General features: G+C 48.6%; 1 protein-coding gene across 2 annotated transcripts in view; it reads left to right on the forward strand.

The window, feature by feature from the left end:
• Positions 1–1,189: 1,189 nt before the first annotated feature.
• Positions 1,190–20,863, forward strand: part of pggt1b (protein geranylgeranyltransferase type I, beta subunit) — a 108,615-nt gene continuing 88,941 nt past the window's right edge. The window contains exons 1-2 of one of the 2 annotated variants that reach the window (XM_038805067.1): positions 1,190–1,331; positions 18,355–18,477. In XM_038805067.1, coding sequence (XP_038660995.1) covers positions 1,213–1,331; positions 18,355–18,477 — 242 coding nt within the window. In that variant the 5' untranslated portion in view covers positions 1,190–1,212. The remainder of the gene's footprint in view (positions 1,332–18,354; positions 18,478–20,863) is intronic. The other variant, XM_038805068.1, reaches the window with a different exon arrangement.

Raw genomic sequence — 20,863 nt, forward strand, 5'->3', positions numbered from 1 at the left:
GGTGTGGGCGATGGAGGGGGGTGAGGGCGGCTGGAGGTGGGGGTGGGGTGGATGGAGGGGGTGTGATGAGAGGGGGTGATGGAAGGGGGGGAGGTGGGTGGATGGAGGGTGTGAGGGGTGTGGATGGAGGGGGGGAGGGGGGTGGTGATGGAGGGGGGAAGGGGAGGATGGAGGGGGGGAAGGGGATGGATGGAGGGGGGAAAGGGGAGGATGGAGGGGGGGAAGGGGAGGATGGAGGGGGGGAAGGGGAGGATGGAGGGGGGGAAGGGGAGGATGGAGGGGGGGGAGGGGAGGATGGAGGGGGGGGGGGAAGGGGAGGATGGAGGGGGGAAGGGGAGGATGGAGGGGGGGAAGGGGAGGATGGAGGGGGGAAGGGGGGAGGATGGGGGGGGAAGGGGGGGGAAGGGGGGGGAAGGGGAGGATGGAGGGGGGGAAGGGGGGGGAAGGGGAGGATGGAGCGGGGGGCGGGGCGGATGGAGCGGGGGGGGCGGGGCGGATGGAGCGGGGCGGGGCGGATGGAGCGGGGCGGGGCGGATGGAGCGGGGGGGGCGGATGGAGCGGGGAGGGCGGGGCGGATGGAGCGGGGGGGGCGGGGCGGATGGAGCGGGGGGGGCGGGGCGGATGGAGCGGGGGGGGGGCGGGGCGGATGGAGCGGGGGGGGGCGGGGCGGATGGAGCGGGGGGGCGGGGCGGATGGAGCGGGGGGGCGGGCGGCGGATGGAGCGGGGGGGGCGGGGCGGATGGAGCGGGGGGGCGGGGCGGATGGAGCGGGGGGCGGCGGGGCGGATGGCGCGGGGGGGGGCGGGGCGGATGGAGCGGGGGGGGCGGGGCGGATGGAGCGGGGGGGGCGGGGCGGATGGAGCGGGGGGGGCGGGGCGGATGGAGCGGGGGGGGGCGGGGCGGATGGAGCGGGGGGGGCGGGGCGGATGGAGCGGGGGGGGGGCGGGGCGGATGGAGCGGGGGGGGGGGGCGGGGCGGATGGAGAGGGGGGGGGGCGGGGCTGGATGGAGCGGGGGGTTGCGGGGCGGATGGAGCGGGGGGGGGGGGCGGAGGCGGATGGAGCGGGGGGGGGGGGCGGGGCGGATGGAGCGGGGGGGGGGGGCGGGGCGGATGGAGCGGGGGGGCGGGGAGGAGGCGGGGGGGGGGCGGGGCGGATGGAGCGGGGGGGGGCGGGGCGGATGGAGCGGGGGGGGCGTGTCCATGGCGATCCAATATGGCCGAAGAGACGGTGGCTGCTGAGAACCTGGAGTTCCTGAGGGAGAGGCATATCTGCTTCTTCGAGCGATGTCTGAAGATCTTACCCGAGAGATACTGCTCGCTGGAGACCAGCAGGTAAGCCCGGGCGGAGTAAACCGTGAGGCCGGCCGACTGGCCCGGTGCATATCTGCAAGCTGGGCCCCACCCGCCAGCCCGGCGCTGAGAGACACCTCGGGGACGGGCAGTGGCTGAAGGCGCTGCATCCCACTCGCCTCCTCACTTCCCAGTTGGAAGCCTGGGTCTCTTCAACTGACAGGTTGTTTAAAAGGCGGGCTGCAGCTTCCAATGCGTTATTGGGGGTTATTGGGCTGTCGGGGCGGGTTTCTTCGTAGGTGGGGCAATGGAGAGGGTAACGAGAAACTACAGAGTGTGGATGAAAAAGCAATCGGGTCCTTCCTGTAATTTATACAATTCGGAAGCAAAGGGAAGAGTTTTGTCACCGAAAACTTCTAACCAAACATGACTTTTAAATGGCCCGTGTTGCTTTCTCCTCACAGCTCTTCAGCTGTTGATTACTTTTGTAAATGATGATATTGAGATCTATCCTGATTTTTCATAAAAGCCCGAGTTCATAGATCTATTTAATCCCAACAGTGAAGAAGGATGGCATTCAGCCCATCAAGTCCGCACCGACCCTCCGAAAGAGCTCCCCACTCAGGCCCACTCACCCGCTCTATCCCTGCAAGTTTCAGCCAGATTTCTGAGTGGATCATCCAACGTGGTCTCCTCTGGATGTTCTCAGCATCACAGATGTCAGCCTTCAGCCACTTGGATTAAAATCATGTGTCATCAAGAAATGGTTGAAGGCACTGGATACTGCAAAGGCTCCAGGCGCTGACAATATTCCAGCAATAGTACCGAAGACTTGTGCTCCAGAACTTGCCGCACCCCAACCAAGCTGTTCCAGTGCAGCTACAACACTGGTATCTACCCTTTAATGTGGAAAATGGCCCAGGTGTGTCCTGCACACAAGAAACAGGACAAATCTAACCCAGCCAATTACTGTCCTATCTGTCTACTCTCCATTAGCAAAGTGGCAGAAGGAGTCATGAACACTACTACCAATCGGCACTTACCCAGCAATAATCTGCTCATAGGTGCTCAGTTTGGGTTCTGCCGGGGTCATCAGTTTGTGACCTTGTTACAACCTTGGTTCAAACATGGATAAAAGAGCTGAATGTCAGAGGTGAGGTGAGAGTGGCTGCCCTTGACATGAAGGCAGCATTTGACCGAGTATGGCATCAAGGAGCCCTAGCAGCTGGTTGGAGTCATACCTGGCACAAAGGAAGATGGTTGTGGTGGTTGGAAATCATCTCCACTCCAGGACATCATTGAATTCCTCTGAGTTGTGTGCTAGGCCCAACCATCTTCAGCTGCTTCATCAATGACTTCCGTCCCATCATAAATTCCAAAGTGGGGATGTTCGCAGATGACTGTATATGCACAATGTTCAGCATCATTTGTGACTCCTCAGATAATGAAGCAGTCTATGTCTAAATGCAGCAATACCTGGACAGTATCCAGGCCTGGGCTGACAAGTGGCAAGTAACATTTGTGCCAAACAAGTACTAGGCCATGTCCATGTTTAATAAGAGAGAATCTAATGATAATCTTTATTGTCACAGTAGGCTTACATTAACACTGCAAAGAAATTACTGTGAAAAGCCCCTAGTCGCCACATTCCAGTGCCTGTTTGGGTACAGAGAGGGAGAATTCAGAATGTCCAAATTACCTAATCTAACAACACGTCTTTTGGGATTTGTGGGAGGAAACCGGAGCACATGGAGGAAACCTACTCAGACACGGGGAGAACATGCAGACTCCACACAGACAGTGACCCAAGCCGGGAATCGAACTTGGGACCCTGGAGCTGTGAAGAACAGTGCTACTCACTGTGCTACCGTGCTGCCCACATTGCCCCTTGACATTCAATGGCATTCGCTGAATCCCCCACCATCAACATCCTGGGGGTTACCATTGATCAGAAACTCAACTGGACTAGCCATATTAATAATAGTGTGGCTACCAGGGCAGGTCAAAGGCTTGGATTTCTATGGCGAGTAACTCACCTCCTGACCTGTCAAAGCTTGTCCACCATTGACAAGGCACAAGTCAGGAGTGTAATGGAATACTTTCCACCTGTCTGGATGAATGCCGTTCCCACAACACTCGAGAAGCTTGATGCCGCCCAGGACAAAGCAGCCTGCTTGATTGCCTTCCCTTCCACAAACATTTAATCCCTCCACCACCGATGAACAGTGGTATCTATGTGTACCATCTACACGATGCACTGCAGGAACTTGCCATGGTTCCTTCAGCAGCGCCTTCGAAACCCACGACCACTACCATCTAGAAGGACAAGAGCAGCAGAATCTGGGACTGGTTTAGCTTAATAGAGCTGGTTTAGCTCAGTGGGTTAGACAGCTGGTTTGTGATGCAGAACAAGGCCGGCAGCGCGGGTTCAATTCCCAAACAGGTGCCGGAATGTGGCGACTATGGGTTTTTCACAGTAATTTCATACTTGTGACAATAAAAGGTTATTATTATATTATTACCTGTGAACCCCACCACCTGGAAGTTTCACTCCAAGTCACTCACCATCCCAACTTGGAAATATATCACTGTTACTGGGTCAAAATCCTGGAACTCTGTACACTGTGGGTGTACCTACACCTCTGGGACTGCACCAGTTCAAGAAGGCAACTCACCACCACCTTCTGAAGGGCAACAAGGATGGGCAATAAATTCTGACCTAGTCAGCTTCGCCCACATCACGTAAATTATTTTTTTAAAAACCCGCCTACTGTCATTTCTTTGGAAAGCTAAGGGGTAATTCAGCATGGCTAATCCACCTAAACTGCACATCTTTGGACCATGAGAGGAAACTGGAGCACCCCGAGGAAACCCACACAGACATGGGGAGAGAGTGCAATTCTCCACAGTCACTCCAGGCCAGAATCATACTTGGGTCCCTGGTGCTGTGAGGCAGCAGTGCTTGTTGAACCAGTCCTAAAACTTCCCCAAATTGTGACTTTTATTTATTTCAAGCCCCCATACTTGATAGCCTAGGCAGCAACAACATGATTAACCAATACACCCTTCCAACAAACACAAATGGAAGGTGGTAAGAGAAGAGATTCCTGTCTATCATGTGATGGAGAGTAATTGCAGTTTCTACCCATTATTGTGTAGGTTGCTGCAACAACTTGGCATCATTGGGTGGGCTGGTTGGCAAAGTTGACCGACATCTGGTATTGACCAGCTTCGTACCAGCAGCATGGAGTTCGATCCCTGTTCGAAATGGGGGTGGATTTGGGACCTGATTCCTTGTGCTACTCCTAGTGGTCAAGGAACTGTGGGTTGGACCTACCTTTGGGCAGTGAACTGGAGATGAAGAAGAATAAAGCTCCATAGGAGGCCATTTTCTCTGAAGTCTCTGTGCCTATCATTTCCCTGTTCTTTCTGCACAGCCCTGGAAATGTTTCCCTTCAAATATTTATGCAATTTTCTTTATAATGTCACTGTTGAATCTGCTTCAACTACGTTTAGTGGAATTCTGCCCTCAACACTGTAGAGTGCAAAAGCAAGGAAATTATGCTGAACATTTATGAAACAGCAGAGTATTGCATTCTATCCACAGCATATGTTGTGAAAAATACTAAAGGCTTTGGTACAGAAGAGATTTATTAGAATGGTGCAACAGAGCTGAAGGAGACTGTTCCCACCACTCTTTTGAACAGTGCATTCAGATCACTATGTTTATTGCATGCTATGTTTTAAGTTTCCATCTGTCGTCTCTGGTTCTTGAGCCAATTACCTTAAATCTCTGCCCTCTGGTTATCCACCCTTCTCCTACAGGAGATAGTTTCTCTTTATTTCTGCTACAAAATCATTCCTCTTCAGCTTCTTTCCTATAAGGAGAACAATCTTAATTTCTTCCGTCTCTCCACACAGTTGATATCGCTCATCCCTGACTCCATTCTAGTAAATCTCTTTTGCACCCGTCTAAAGCCTTAGTATCTTTCCTAAAGTGTGATGTTGAGAATTGAGCACAATTCTCCAGCTGCTGTTCTTTAAACTTATATAATTTCCTTGCTTTTGTACCCTATTCCTCTGCTACTAAAGCCAAGGGTTCTATTTGCTCTTCAACAGCCTTTGCAACCTGTCTTTCAACATTCAAACATTTGTCTGCATATGCACGAAAATCTCTCTTCTTGCACCTTTAAAATTGGACCATTTAATTCAGATTGTCTCTCTTCACTCACATTTATCTAGTTAAAATTCATCTGCCCTGTGTCTGTACTTTTCAGCAGGCTGTCTACGCGCTACAGAAATGTTTTACAACCCTCATTGTTCACTCTGTTTCCAAGTTCCATACCATCTGTAAATTTTTAAGATGATGCCATTACTAGGAGTGGTAGCAGTGGGCCTATTAGTGACCCCTGGGAACACCATTGTATGCCTCTCCAGAATGAAAAATAAATTGCTCAGTACTGACCTGATGTTCATTCTCCCGATTAGTCAATTTTGTGTCCATATTACGTTTGCCACTTTAATCCCATGAGTTTCAATTTTGATAACAAGTTTATTGGTACTTTTCAAATGCCTTTTTGAAAGTTTGTTAAATATAATCGCATTACATTGGGTTCCATTCTGGCTTGGGGTGACTATGTAGAGTTTGCACTTTCCCCCCCGTGTGTGTGTGTGGGTTTCCTCCGGGTGCTCCGGTTTCCACCCACAGTTCAAAGATGTACAGGTTAGGTGGATTGGCCATGCTAAATTGCCCCTTACTGTCCAAAAGGATAGGTGGTGTTACTGGGTTATGGGTATGGGGCTGGGGTGTGGGCCTAGGTAGGGTCTTTTTCCAAGGGTTGGAGCAGATTCGATGGGCCGAATGGCCTCCTGCACTGTAGGGATTCTATGATTCATCAAGGGAAGATGGTGGTGTATTGCTAATGTCACTGGACTAACAGCTCATTAGCCTGTTGGCTCAGCTGGCTGCATGGCTGGTTCATGATGCGGAGCGACGACAATAGCGTGGGCTCAATTCCCTTACCGGCTGAGGTTATTTATGAAGGTCCTGCATTCTTAAACTCACTCCTCGCCTGAGGTGTGGTGACCCTCAGATTAAATCGGCAGCAGTCAGCTCTCAAAGGGGAGAGCAGCCTATGGTCCTTTTAGACTGTGGCGACAGTTACATTTTAATCCAGAGGCTCAGGCTAATGCAAGGGGCATGGGTTCAAACCCCACCATGGCATGTTGAATTTAAATTCAATTAAAATCTGGAATTTACATCTAGCCTTTGTAACCATTGTAATAATGGTGACCATTAACTTAAAAACCCTTCCGATACACTGTTTCCCTTTAGGGAAGGAAATCTACTACCCTGAACTGGTCTGGCCTACAGGTAACTCCAGATCCACAGCAATTGCTACTTTTATTCCGCATCACCAGTAAATCAAAATGTTAAACACACTTTCCTTGGGTAGCATTGTCTGAGTCACATCACATACAGCTGAGAAATCCAGGCTCAATCATTTCACAGCACTGCCTTGTGTACTGTCTGTTGGTTTGAAGTGTAAGTAGCACTGTGTGGCTGTGACTCCATTCTCTCCTCGAGCTGCAGTGTTGGTTTTAGTGAAATGGACCTTTGGGCCATGTCGGTCTTGCGTTTTCCTGAGACATTCTTGCCTCTTAAATGCCTACATCCCATATTACAACAAAATAGAAACACGGAAAAACATAGCAAATAGGAGCAGGACCTTCGAACCTGCTCTGCCATTCAATATAATCCTGGCTGATCAACCTGTTCCCACTTTCCCCCATATCTTTGATTTTGTTTAGCCCCAAGAGTGCTATCTAACACCTTCTTGAAAACAGTGAATGTTTTGGCCTCAACTGCTTTCTGTGATAGTGAATATCACAGGCTCACCACTCTCTTGGTGAAGAAATTCCTCATCTCAGTCCTAAGTGTTCTACTCCATAGCCTTTGACCATAACCCCTGGTTATGGACACCCCACCATCGGGAACATCCTTTTTGCATGCACCCTATCTAGTCCTCATAGAATTTTATAGGTTTCTATGAGATCCCCCACATTCTTCTAAACTCCAGCAAACAAACCGGCTCAATCTCTCCTTGTACGTCAGTCCTGCCATCTCAGGAAACAATCTATTTCGGGTGTGGTCTCACCAAGGTGCAGTAAAATCGCAGCAAGACATCCCTGCTCCTGTACTTGAATCCTCTTGCTATAATCATAAATAACCTCAGCCGGTAAGGGAATTGAGCCCACGCTATTGGCGTCGCTCCGCATCATGAACCAGCCATCCAGCCAGCTGAGCCAATAGGCTAATGAGCTATTAGTCCAGTGACATTAGCAATACACCACCATCTTCCTTTGACGAAAGATAGAATCCCTACAGTGCAGGAGGCCATTCGGCCCATCAAGTCTGCACCGACCCTTGCCGCACTCCGGCACCTGTTCGGGAACAGATTAAGAGAGAATTCAGAATGTCCAATTCACCTAACAAGCAAGTCTTTCGGGACTTGTCGGAGGAAACCGGAGCACCCGGAGGAAGCCCACGCAGACACGGGGAGAACGTATAGTCTCCACACAGAGAGAAACCCAAGCCGAGAATCGAACCTGGGTCCCTGGCGCTGTGAAACACAGTGTTAACCACTGTGCTACCGTGCCACACAGCATGGTATGAAGACCAACATATCCTAGCCTGCTGCAGGAACCAACTCGTACGCACTAAGAATATTTTTCTTTACTTCATAATCTACAGGTACTTCTTCCGACAATTATGCATACATCTCACTAGTTCTACCTACCATTCTACTTTGTAAAAGTAATGTCCATTTCATCTGTTTAGCTGCCTTTTCTAAAGGAATAAAGAATTCTTCCACATCCTTTCCCTCAAGTTTTCAAAGTGCTTATATAAATTTAAACATTTCCCTCCTCTGTTTGTGTCTAGAATGACTTCCTTTCTCACCCTTGTCTAGTGTCCCTTTTCTTAACTGCCAGCATCTTAAGCTAAAATTCTCTCTTTCTCTTTCTGCTGTTGCTAATCTTTCCACTTCCACATCAAATTCTCATTTCAATTTCCCTTTGAATACCTCTCGTTTTTTTCCATTTTCCTGCATTGCAAGCTTCTTTAGTTCTATTGCTTTCTCTTTTTCCTTTTGTTTTCCCTGCATTTCTAATTGTTTCATTTGTTAGCTTCATTTTATTTAATTCAATTTCCTCACTTTTCTTGGTCTATCTTTGGAGGGGAGGGAGGCGCCGGGCCGGAGGGGGGTGTGTGTGTGGAGGCTGCTGGTGCCAGGTCCCTGAGGGAGGCAGTAGCCTGGCGGCCGTCGGGATACGCCATGTAGGCATACTGGGGGTTTGCATGGAGCAATTGCATCCTCTCCACCAACGGGTCCGTCTTGTGGAGCCGGACGTGCCTACGGAGCAGGACCGGCCCTGGAGCTGAGAGACAAGTCGGGAGTGACACCCCGGTTATGGACTTCCTGGGGAAGGCAAAGAGACGTTCATGGAGTGTATTAGTGGCAGTGAACGGTAGTGACTGAATGGAGTGTAGTGCATCAGGGAGGACCTCCTGCCAGCGAGAGGCTGGGAGGTTCCTGGACCGTAGGGCCAGTTGGACGGCCCTCCATACCGTCCTGTTCTCCCTCTCTACCTGTCTCCTGTCTGTTTCCCCGGGGTTGTAGCTTGTCGTCCTGCTGGAGGCGATACCCCTGCTGAGCAGGAGCTGACGCAGCTCATCACTCATGAATGAGGATCCCCAGTCACTGTGGATGTAGGTGGGGAAACCGAACAGAGCAAAGATTGTGTTGAGGGCTTTGATGATGGTGTCAGACCTCATGCCGGGGCATGGGATGGCGAAAGGGAATCTGGAGTACTCATCGACCACACTGAGAAAATTTGTTTTACGGTCGGTGGAGGGGAGGGGCCCTTTGAAATCCACACTGAGCCGTTCAAAGTGGCGGGAGGCCTTCACCAGGCGCGCCCGGTCCGGCCGGTAGAATTGCGGCTTGCACTCTGCACAGACCTGGCAGTTCCTGGTGATTGTCCGTACTTCCTCGACGGAGGAGGGCAGGTTGCGGGCCTTGATAAAATGGTACAACTGTGTGACTCCCGGGTGACAAAGGCTGTCGTGCATGGCCCGGAGTCGGTCTACTTGTGCGCTGGCACATGTACCTCGGGATAGGGCGTCTGGGGGTTCGTTGAGCTTGCCGGGGCGATACAAAATCTCGTAATTATAGGTGGAAAGCTCGATCCTCCACCTCAAGATCTTATCATTCTTGGATCTTGCCCTGTTGTGTGTTATTAAACATGAAGGCTACCGACTGTTGGTCAGTGAGGAGAGTGAATCTCCTGCCGGCTCGGTAATGCCTCCAATGCCGCACAGCTTCAACAATAGCATGGGCCTCTTTTTCGACGGATGAGTGCCGACTTTCTGAGGCATGAAGGGTGCGCGAGAAGAATGCCACAGGTCTGCTTGCCTGATTGAGGGTGGCGGCTAGGGCGTCGCTCTCTACTTGAAAGGGCAGTGTCTCGTCTACCGCGTGCATCGCGGCCTTGGCGATATCGGCTCTAATACGGTTGAAGGCATATTGAACCTCAGCCGTCAGGGGAAAACGGGTGGACTGTGTGAGTGGGCGGGCCTTGTCCGCATAGTTTGGGACCCACTGGGCGTAGTAGGAGAAGAACCCCAGGCAGCGTTTGAGGGCCTTGGGGCAGTGGGGAAGGGGGAGCTACATGAGGGGGTGCATGCGGTCGGGATCGGGCCCCAGAACTCCGTTCTGGACCACATAGCCGAGGATGGCTAAGTGGGTCGTGCTAAACACACACTTCTCCTTGTTGTAAGTGAGGTTTAGGAGAGTGGCGGTGTGAAGAAATTTGGAAAGGTTGGCATCATGGTCCTGCTGGTCATGGCCGCAGATGGTGACGTTGTCTAGGTACCGGAAGGTGGCCCGTAAACCGGACCGGTCGACCATTCGGTCCATCTCCCTTTGGAAGACTGAGACCCCATTAGTGATGCCGAAGGGAACCCTGAGGAAGTGATAGAGGCGACCGTCCGCCTCGAAGGCCGTGTATGGACGGTCCGATTTACGAATGGGGAGCTGGTGGTAGGCGGATTTGAGGTCTACTGTTGAGAAGACCCGGTACTGTGCAATCTGATTGACCATATCAGATATGCGTGGGAGGGGGTACGCGTCGAGCTGCGTGTACCGATTGATGGTCTTGCTGTAGTCCACGACCATTCTGTTTTTCTCCCCAGTTTTAACGACTACCACTTGGGCTCTCCTGGGGCTGTTGCTGGCCTCGATGATGCCTTCCCGCAGCAGCCGCTGGACCTCCGACCTGATGAAGGTCCTGTCCTGGGCACTGTACCATCTGCTCCTGGTGGTGACGGGTTTGCAATCCGCGGTTAGATTTGCGAAGAGGGAAGGCGGATCGACCTTTAGGGTCACGAGGCCGCACACAGTGAGGTGTGGCCCGCCGAATTTTAGGGTTAGGCTCTGGAGGTTGCACTGGAAGTCCAGGCCTAGTAGTAGGGCAGTGCAGAGGTTAGGGAGTATGTAGAGGTGGAAGCCGCTGAATTCTACGCCCTGGACCGTGAGTGTGACCGTACAGTACCCCCGGATCGTGACGGAATGGGATCTGGAGGCCAGGGAGATTCTTTGGTTGGCGGGGTGTACCCCGAGGGAGCAGCGCCTGGCCGTATCCGGGTGGATGAAGCTTTCGGTGCTCCCGGAGTCCAGCAGGCAAGAGGTCACGTGGCCGTTGATTTTCATGCTGGTCTATGCGGTGGCCAGGTTGTGTGGACAAGACTGGTCGATTATTACTGAGGCGAGTCGTGGTCAATCATCGCTGGCGTCGTATAATGGGGAGCCTGGGGGGCCCAGGTCCTGAAATGCTGTCAGTGTCCATGTGCCGTGGGGAAGACAAGATGGCAGCGTCGGAAGATCTTGAGGGGGACAAAATGGCGGCGCCCATGGGCCGCACATTGCGGGGGTTGGACAAGATGGCGGCACCCATAGACCGCACGTGGTCTGAGGCGGGGGGGGGGGGGAGATGTCGGCGGCCATTGTGTGTAGACCCGGGGGGGTGGGGGCGACAGCGGCGACTGCACGGGCCTGGCACATCGTGACGAAGTGCCCCTTTTTACTGCAAGCTTTACAAAGGGTAGCGCGGGCCAGGCAGTGTTGGCGAGGGTGTTTCTGCTGGCCGCAAAAATAGCATCGGGGGTCCCCGGGGTGCGATGGCCGGTGGGCGGCGCAGGCGTATTGGCTGGGTAAGGCCCCCGCTGGGGCGGCCGTCTGTGGGGTCCACGATGCGTAGGAGGGGTGGGCTGCGCGGCTGGGGGTGTTGGCCTGAATGTTGCGCGAGGCGACCATCATGGAGAGCGCTAGCTTCTTTGTCTCAGCTGGCCCCCTCTAACAGTCTTTGGCGTATGAGGTCCGACCCAATCCCCGTAACGAACGCGTCCCTCATAAGGAGGTTTGAATTTTCAGTGGCCGTAACGGCCTGACAGTCACAGTCCAGGAGGAGTGGGATGAGGGCCCGCCAGAAGTCTTCGATGGACTCATCAGGGAGTTGAGAGCGAGTGGCGAGTACGTGCCTGGCGAAGAGTGTGTTCGCCTTCTGCGCGTAGTTTTCTTTGAGAAGCGTCATGGCTTTGGCGTAGGTCGGCGTGTCCCGGATCAGCGGGAAAACTTTGGAGCTCAACCTTGAGTACAGGATCTGTATCTTCTGAGCCTCTGAGATAGCCCTGGGCGCCGAGTTGATATACGCCTCGAAACAAGCTAGCCAGTGATTAAAGTCCTTTTTGGCGTCACTTGATTGTGGATCCAGCTGCAAGCGATCCGGTTTGATACGGAGGTCCATTTTTAGAAAATCTTAGAGCAATAAATTGATGCACAATCAATTGAACAAAGACTATAGTTGTGTCCAACTGAGGCTTTATTGCTCTAAGATGTGTGGCCTCCCACACATTATTTATACTCCGCCTACTGGGCAGAGCCAGCAGGCAGGGACTACCGGCGAACCTGTAGTACAGGTCCCATCATACATCACTTAATAAAGGTGTAACAGTGGTTTACCACAAGGCTGACTGGTCTATAATTCCCTGTTTTCTCACTACCTCCCTTTTTAAATAGTGGGGTTATATTAGCTACCCTCCAATCTGTAACAACTGTTCAGAGTGGAAGATGATCACCTATGCATCCACTATTTCTAGAGCCACTTCCTTAAGTACTCTGGGATGTAGATTATCAGGGCCTGGGGATTTATCGATCTTCAATCCCAAAAATTTAACCAGCACTATTTCCCTACTAATACTGATTTCCTTCAGTTCCACCCTCTCACTGAACCATGTGTTCCCCAACTTTTCTGTGAAGACAGAATCAAATTATGTATTTAGTTGGTCAGCCATTTCTTTGTTCCCCATTATATATTCCCCTGTTTCTCATTCTAAAAGTCTTTCTCTTCACACACCTATCGAAGCTTTTACAGTCAGTTTTTATGTTCCCCCTCAAGCTTACTCTCGCATTTTAATTTCCCCTTAATCAATCCCTTTGTCCTCCTTTGCTGAATTCTAAACTACTCACAATCCTCAGATCTGCTGCTTTTTCTGTTCCATTTGTATGCCTCTTCCTAGATCTAATACCATCTCTGATTTCCCTGGTAAGCCATGGTTTGGCCGCCTTTCTTGTTTACTTTTACACCAGACAGGAATGAACAATTGTTGCAGTTCACCCATGCGCTCTTTGAATGTTTACCATTACCTATCCACCTTAAGAAACATCCCCAAATCCATCATAGCCAACTCGTGCTTCATACCATCATAGTTTCCTTTATTTAGATTCAGTACCCTAGTCTCAATCAACAAAGTCAGACTTCATCTTGATGAAGAATTCTATCATATTATGGTTGCTCACCCCCAATGGGCCTTGCACAACTAGATTACCAAGTATTCCTCTCTCATTGCGCAATGCCCAGTCTAGGATGGCCTGTTCTCTCATTGGTTTCTTAATGTATTGGTCCAAAAAACCACCCCACAGACACTCCAGGAATTCCTCCTCTATGGTATTGTTCCGAATTTGATTCGACCAATGTGTATGCAAGTTAAAGCCAGCCATAATGCTCCTTTATTGCTTCTCTAATTTCTTGTTTAATGCCATTCCCAATATTAGCATTACAGTTTGGGGGTCTATACACAACCCCCCCCCCCCCCCCCCCAACCCCTTTTGCCCCTTGGTGTTTCTCAGCTCTACCCATATAGATTCCACATCATCGGAGCTAATCTCCTTCCTCACTATTGCGTTCGTTTCCTCTTTAACCAGCAATGCAACCCCACCACCTTTTCCTTTTTTGCTGTCCTTCCTTAAATACCGAGTACCCCTGGATGTTCAGTTCCCATCCCTGGTCATCCTGTAGCCATGTCTCCATAATCCTGCCTATATCATATCGTTTTCATCTATTTGCGTGATTAATTCATCCACTTTATTGCGAATGCACTGCGCGTTAAGGCACAAAGTCTTAAGGCTTGTATTTTTAACATTCCTTATCTTGTTCGAATTAGTTTTCCCTAATAAAATAACTCTCGCCATTACTTCATCAAGAATACATCCTTAATAAATCTGTGGTGGCTTTTCTTTATTAGCCCATTCTTTTCCGAATGTCAATTAATTTGTTCAGATTGTTGTCTCTAAATGTTTTCGTACTACTGATGTTAGGCTGACTGGCTTGTAGTTGCCAAGTTTGCCCCTCTCTTTTTAAACAACGGTGTAACATTTGGTGTCCTACACTCGCTTTCTGTGGCACCTAACCATGCCCAAGGACGGTTGTAAGATTATGCCTAGAGACTTTGCAATTTCCACATTTCCTTCCCACCGTATTCTAGGACCAGATGTCTTTTAAGATTTAAAGTAAATTTTTATCTATTTTTATCCTGTTCAATGTCAAAATTGCCTCTTCCTTTATTGCTACATTGATAGCCGCCTTGTCACTAGTAACAACAACTGGAAAGTGCCCATTTAATACCTCAACCATGCCCTCTGCCTCCACAAGATGATTTTCTTGGTTTCCAATCAGCCCACCCTTCCTTGATTATCCTTGTTCTCACAATTAAGTTACCTTGTCTTAATTTTTGGTGATATAGACAATAGGTGGAGAGGCAGTTCTAAATAGATCATTCACCAATCAATTGAGATTATACAAATATTGAATGAACTTTGGGATGCTGTATGGAATTTCTTGTAACTTTTCACAGAGATATTGCAAGCTCAAGCTCTAGAATGCTCTTGAAGAATGATGGATAATGTAAATGGGAACCTTCATGTCTCTCTTTCACAAAAGCAACTGAGAAAACGTGGGTGGATTCTGCTGAAAAACCCTGTCTCTGCATTAGATACATAATATTGCTCCTTTCAGTTGGGGGTATAATTTGTAGATGTTTTCTGTGCGGTAATGAAATTGTTAATATGTTGTAATTTTGCTACATATAGTAATTTTTTTTTTATAAATGTTTTTATTCAGTTTTCATATTTTATATTGAACAAATTACAAATTGTTAGGAGAAAGAAAAAAAAAACAAACACGCAAAAATTAACATACATATTTACAGGTAAGCATCTTCGTAGTAGTAACTGCGCCCCCCCCCCCCCCCCCCTCAACATGTTTATTTAGTTTGGTTTTGGGCCTTAGCTAGCCATCGAACCCCCGTAACGAACCTGTAGCCCCCCCCCCCTCCCGCTACCTTCCCCCGACTATTCTTCCTCTTGTACATTGGCCACAAATAGGTCCCGGAACAGTTGCATGAATGGCTCCCACGTTCTGTGGAAGCCGTCGTCCGACCCTCGGATGGCAAATTTGATTTTCTCCATTTGGAGAGATTCCGAGAGGTCGGACAGCCAGTCCGCAGCTCTGGGCGGTGCTGCTGACCGCCAGCCAAACAGGATTCTACGGCGGGCGATCAGGGAGGCAAAGGCAAGGGCATCCGCCCTCCTCCCCAGGAATAGATCTGGCTGTTCTGAAACCCCGAAGACCGCCACTATCGGGCATGGCTCCACCCTCACTCCCACCACTTTGGACATTACCTCGAAGAAGGCTGTCCAGTACTCCACGAGTCTGGGGCAAGACCAGAACATGTGGGCGTGGTTGGCCGGGCCTCTTTGGCACCGTTCACATCTGTCTTCCACCTCCGGGAAGAACCTACTCATACGGGTTCTTGTTAAGTGGGCTCTATGTACCACTTTTAGTTGCGTCAGGCTGAGCCTTGCGCACGTGGAGGTGGAGTTGACCCTATGCAGTGCTTCGCTCCAGAGTCCCCACCCGATCTCCATCCCCAGGTCGTCCTCCCATTTCCTCCTTGTTGCGTCCAGTACGGTGTCGTCCCTATCTACCAGTCGGTCATACATGTCACTACAGTTCCCTTTCTCTAGGATACTTGCGTCCAGTAGGTCTTCCAGTAGTGTCTGTCGTGGCGGTTGTGGGTACGTCCTTGTCTCCTTTCGTAGGAAGTGCTACATATAGTAATAAATTATTTTTTGGATAATTTATCTGGATGTTATCACTGGCAAAGGTGGCATTTATTTCTCATCCCTAGTTTGCCTGAGCAGCTGATGATGGGCTTCCTTTTTCAACCACTGGCAGCAGTTTTAAGCAACTTAATGGCTTCAGAGAACAGTCTTATCTTAATTAATATTTGTGAGAATCTTGGCTCAGTGATAGCACTTTAGCTTCTGAGCCAAAATAATGTGGTTTAAACTCTATCCTAGAGCCTTGAGAACCTAGTCTTAGTTGATTCTTCAGTGCCACACAGAGATATTACCACACCGTCAGAAATGCTGTCTTTCAGATGAAATGTCAAACCAATCTCCTGTCTGCCATTTTGGGTATATAAGAACCCTTGGCACTACTCCTAAAAGAAAAGTGTAACTCTCCCAGTGTTATAACCAACATTTATCCCCCAATCATCACCTTTTAAAAAAACAGCTTGTCATTTATTTCCTTGCTGTTTGTGAAACCAATCTGCACATTACGGCTGTTGTTTCCTATCTTTACTGCTGAAGCATTCATGAACTGTAAAGCACTTTTTGGAATGTTCTATAATTGTGAAAAGCACTGGTTGAAGAACTTGCCTTTATCAATAGATTCCTCCACATTAGAGAACCTGTCCTAATACCATGCATGTACTTCAGTACTTGTGCATGCTCTGCTCATTCAACAATCGTGTAGAGTCAGTCAGCTGTATAATTAAATGTTGATGACTTGCACATTTTAAAGCTGGTACTTGCTGTATAACATCAGCGTAAGTGGCATAAATATAGACGCGAATGAAGAATTTATTTATTTTTACCCTTTTTTGGTTTGTTTGTATCTGCCCAGTTTGTAATGCTTTGAAAAACTGTGCTGCAGAGCATTACATTGAACTCTGAATTGGAAGAACATTGGAACAGGAGCAGGCAATTCAGCCCCTAGAGCCTGTTGCCCCATTTATCTGGATCATGGCTAATCTTCCAGTTCAACTTCATCTTCCCGCAATATCCCTGTATCCTTGATGTAATCACTATCTAGAAATCTATCGGTCTCTGCTTTGGACAAACTCAGTGACTCAGTCTCCACAACTCTTGGTTAGAGAATTCTAAAGATTTACCACCCTCTGGGTGAAGAAGTTCCTTTTCATCTCAACCTTGACTGGCAATCTTAGTCTGAGACTATGCCCCCTGGTTCTATACCACCCCCCCCCCCCCCCCCTCCCCCCAACCAACTAAGAGAAACAACCTTTCTGCGTCCACCTTGTCGAGCCCTGTAAGAATTTTGTACACTTCAATGAGATGACCTCTTATTCTTCTTAACTCTTAAGAACACAGAGTTATTTTCAATCTTTCCTCGTGGGACAATCCTGTCATTCCAGGAATTAGTCTGGCCTAAGTCTCTGATAGGCTAAAGAATAGCATAATCATACATTCAGAAGCTTTGACTTGCTAATCAATACTGAAATCCAGTAACTACCCCAACCTGTTTTCTATATTGACTTTACATTTTCATCCTTTCCACACTTTTGGGCATTGTTATGTCAACCCACTGCCAGCTGAGGATAGCTTGGATATCTTCTCGGTCTGGAGTGCACCTTCTGGAAAAAGATAAGCAAGACACTATCCCACTTTACTATGGTATAATACATTTGATTTCCAGAAGGATGTGTCCATCATGCTGCGCATGGTTTCCTTAGACTTTTAAAACTAATCTAGGAATATGCATTGAATAAATCATCTATCAGATAAGAGTGTTGTCATATGGGGCTAATTGAAATTGTGAAAGCTGTGAAAGTAGTAACTATCTAAATGTTAAATGTGTCTTGGAGAAGTCTGCATGAATCTAATGACTAATTTTCTGATGGAATAATGCAAGTAGGTGATGACTTCATGGATCAAAGACTATACAGTGCAGAAGGACACTATTTTTGTGGCCCATTGAGTCTGCACCGGCCCGTAACCCCACCTAATCTTTTTGGACACTGAAGGCAATTTTACCATGGCCAATCCACCTAATCTGCACATGTTTGGAATGTGGGAGGAAACCCGAGCACCCGGAGGAAACCCACGCAGACATGGGGGGAACGTGCAGACTCCACATAGACAGTGACCCAAGCTGGGAACCGAACCTGGGACCCTGTAGCCGTGAAGCAACAGTGCTAACCACTGTGCTACCGTGCCGCCCTAGTGCTAGCATTAATTATGTGGACTGTGAAATTTTAAAGCTGAGTACCCTACTCAGTAGGAGTTTCTTGGAGAGAAACTCCTCTTAACATGGCTTTTCAGACTAAAACCATTCTACACACATTGTCTAATCTTCAGTTCATGTTGTTTTTTAAAGTTTGTGACTTAGGATTTCCAGAGTATTACGCGTAGCATACAGGAACTGAATTTGACTCTTGATATGCAAGTTACAATGATGAGCATTTTCCTGTTCTCAGCTAATAATTTACCCTGTGTACATCCTATACAAGTTGGAATGTGAAGATGCTTACTTGACTAATCTTAATTTTTCTGTGTTTTGTTTTGTTTTTTGACATTCACAGATTGACTATTGCTTTCTTTGCACTATCTGGCCTGGACATGCTGAGTGCCTTGCATCTGGTGGATAAAGCCAGCATCATTGAATGGATTTATTCACTCCAGGTTCTTCCCACTGAAGACAGTGAGTGAGTTTTTGTTTTTGATCTTAATTAATGCCTTAGAGATACCATCTTAGAACAGATCCCAAAGTCATTGGTACGATCGAGTGAGGGGCCAATTACTTTTCCTTTAAAGTGGTCAAAATTTGTGATTCGAGACACTTGCAAAGAGAATAAAGTCACAAGATTCCAGTTTTTAAAGAGCAAAAATAAACTTTATTATCATCAGAAAGATATAAAAATTGACTATCTATTTTGAATTCTAACATTTAGGGTTAATATGAGGTACATGTGCATGAACAGACAAACTGTGGTCTAACACCCTGTACAATATCTTTACAATAATAAATAGGTGCAGCCAAGACGATTCATTTACAACCCTCCCCAATATCTGTAATTGAAACTCACTCTCCCTCACGATGTATTCCAGTCTTCATCTTTGAAGATGTTGACTGAGAATTCTCCGAGTCTTTCTAACTTGGATGGCCTGAACTGCAGCCCACCTTGCAGGGGTTAAGCCTTCTCTTCAGAGACTCCGTTACCCTGAATTCATGGGTTTGCATTCCAGCACCAAATCATAAGCACTATTTCAGCTGTGCTGAGTAGAACATGACTGCTCCAAAGGGGTACCTTTGCCCCAACAGTCTTCTGACTCCATGCTGGAGTTACCAACTTTCTGCTGCCTCCTTCAATTGCCCAGCCTTCTCCCAGGCACATTTTGGTTGCCTGGCCTACGCCACTTAAAAGTCTGACAGCTGCAGCCCTTCGTCTGCTTTGAACCCCTTTGTTCCCTTCTTAACTGGGACCTCTTCCTGTTCCCTCTGTCCTCTCACTGGAGCTTCTTTTAGGACCTGTCCCTAGCCTGGGACTTCTCTTTGGATCACATGATCAGGTTTTGCACCGTTTCTTTATTGTTTCGGCCGAAAAACTTCAAAACTCTGGATTGTGCTGGTGCCGTCCAGTCCTGTCCCAGTCCAAGCAAGCACAAAGCCCCCAGGCTGATTGGGTGTTCGCAGCCTCCACCTAACTTTGAGGTAAGTTTGGATTTTGTATCACATTCTTTGATTCCTGTTTTCACTCTATTGTTCAGGCTTCTTGTAAGTTTTGATTTGAATTACATTTTTTCATTGAGAATGGTTCATCTATGCCCAGTTGATCTTTAGGTTTGCGTTATTGCCAATGAACATCATGAGTTTTCAAGTGGGAGTAGTGCAGTCCATTTCGAGCAAGGCATTGTCCATTGCAGTCTGGGCATTGTCCGTTGCAGTCTGAGTATCATAGATCGTCATTCACTGATGTGGGAGCTACTGCTGCCTGCTCCTTTTTGTGACCGCATTTTTATGTGGCTATCTGGACTCCCAGTTCTTCAAATTTCCATGCTCCAGTCTGGAGACTTCAGAGCCAAGTGATTTGGCCATGTGCAGACTGTTCTCGGTTATTGAAGCCGTCTGAAGTGAAATTATGTCTTGCTTGCATGAATCCTTGTGTCTTAGTTTTGGTCACCCAACGGATCTAGAAGTACCACCAAGTTTTCCATACAGTGCATATTTTAGTAAGCGATCATCATCCATTCTGATGACACGGCTTTGCATTGTAGTCAACATTGATGTGAAACCTCTGAATTAGACAGCTGGACTACCTCTATGTTGGGGTCTCTCATGCTGCCAGTGGATCTTAGTCCATGCTGCCAGTGGATTCTTAGTCGTGTGGTAACTGAGAGTCTGGGATGTTTCAGGGATTTGTCTGAAGCCTTCCAAATGCTGTGGCAGCGCTATCAATATAATTATCACAGAATCCCTACAACGCAGAAGGAGGCAATTCAGCCCATTGAGTCTGCACCGACCCTCTGAAAGAGCACTCTACCTAGGTGCACTCCGCCACCACACCCCCACCACTCCGTCCGACCGTGTAACATAAACTGCACATCCCTTGACACTAAGGGCAATTTAGCATAGCCAATCCGCCCAATTTTGGACATCTTTGGACTGTGGGAGGAAGCTGTAGCACCCGAAGTAAACCATTGCAGACGTGGGGAAAATGTGCAAACTCCACACAGTCACCCAAGGACGGAATCGAACCTGGGTCCCTGGCGCTGTGAGGCAGAAGTGCTAACCCTTTGCCACCATGCCACCCCAGCTGATATTTCATCAAGCTTAATTTGTCTTTAGACTGTTGACCCCAGGAGCAGAATTTGTCTATATTTTTCAGTTTTGTTTAGTTATAGTGCTGCTATAACTTTGACCACTTTGAGTCATTTGTAGACTGATCATGACCCAAATTTTGAGAAGACACTTCGAATTGACTGCTGGCCGACAGCTGAATGCACCACAAAAACAGCAGCATCAGCAAACAGAAATTCACAGGGTAAAGGATTGGTTAACTAACAAGAAGCAGAGAAGAGGGGTAAATGGTT

Source organism: Scyliorhinus canicula, chromosome 8 (assembly GCF_902713615.1).
Source record: "Scyliorhinus canicula chromosome 8, sScyCan1.1, whole genome shotgun sequence".
Classification (NCBI taxonomy): Eukaryota; Metazoa; Chordata; class Chondrichthyes; order Carcharhiniformes; family Scyliorhinidae; genus Scyliorhinus; species Scyliorhinus canicula.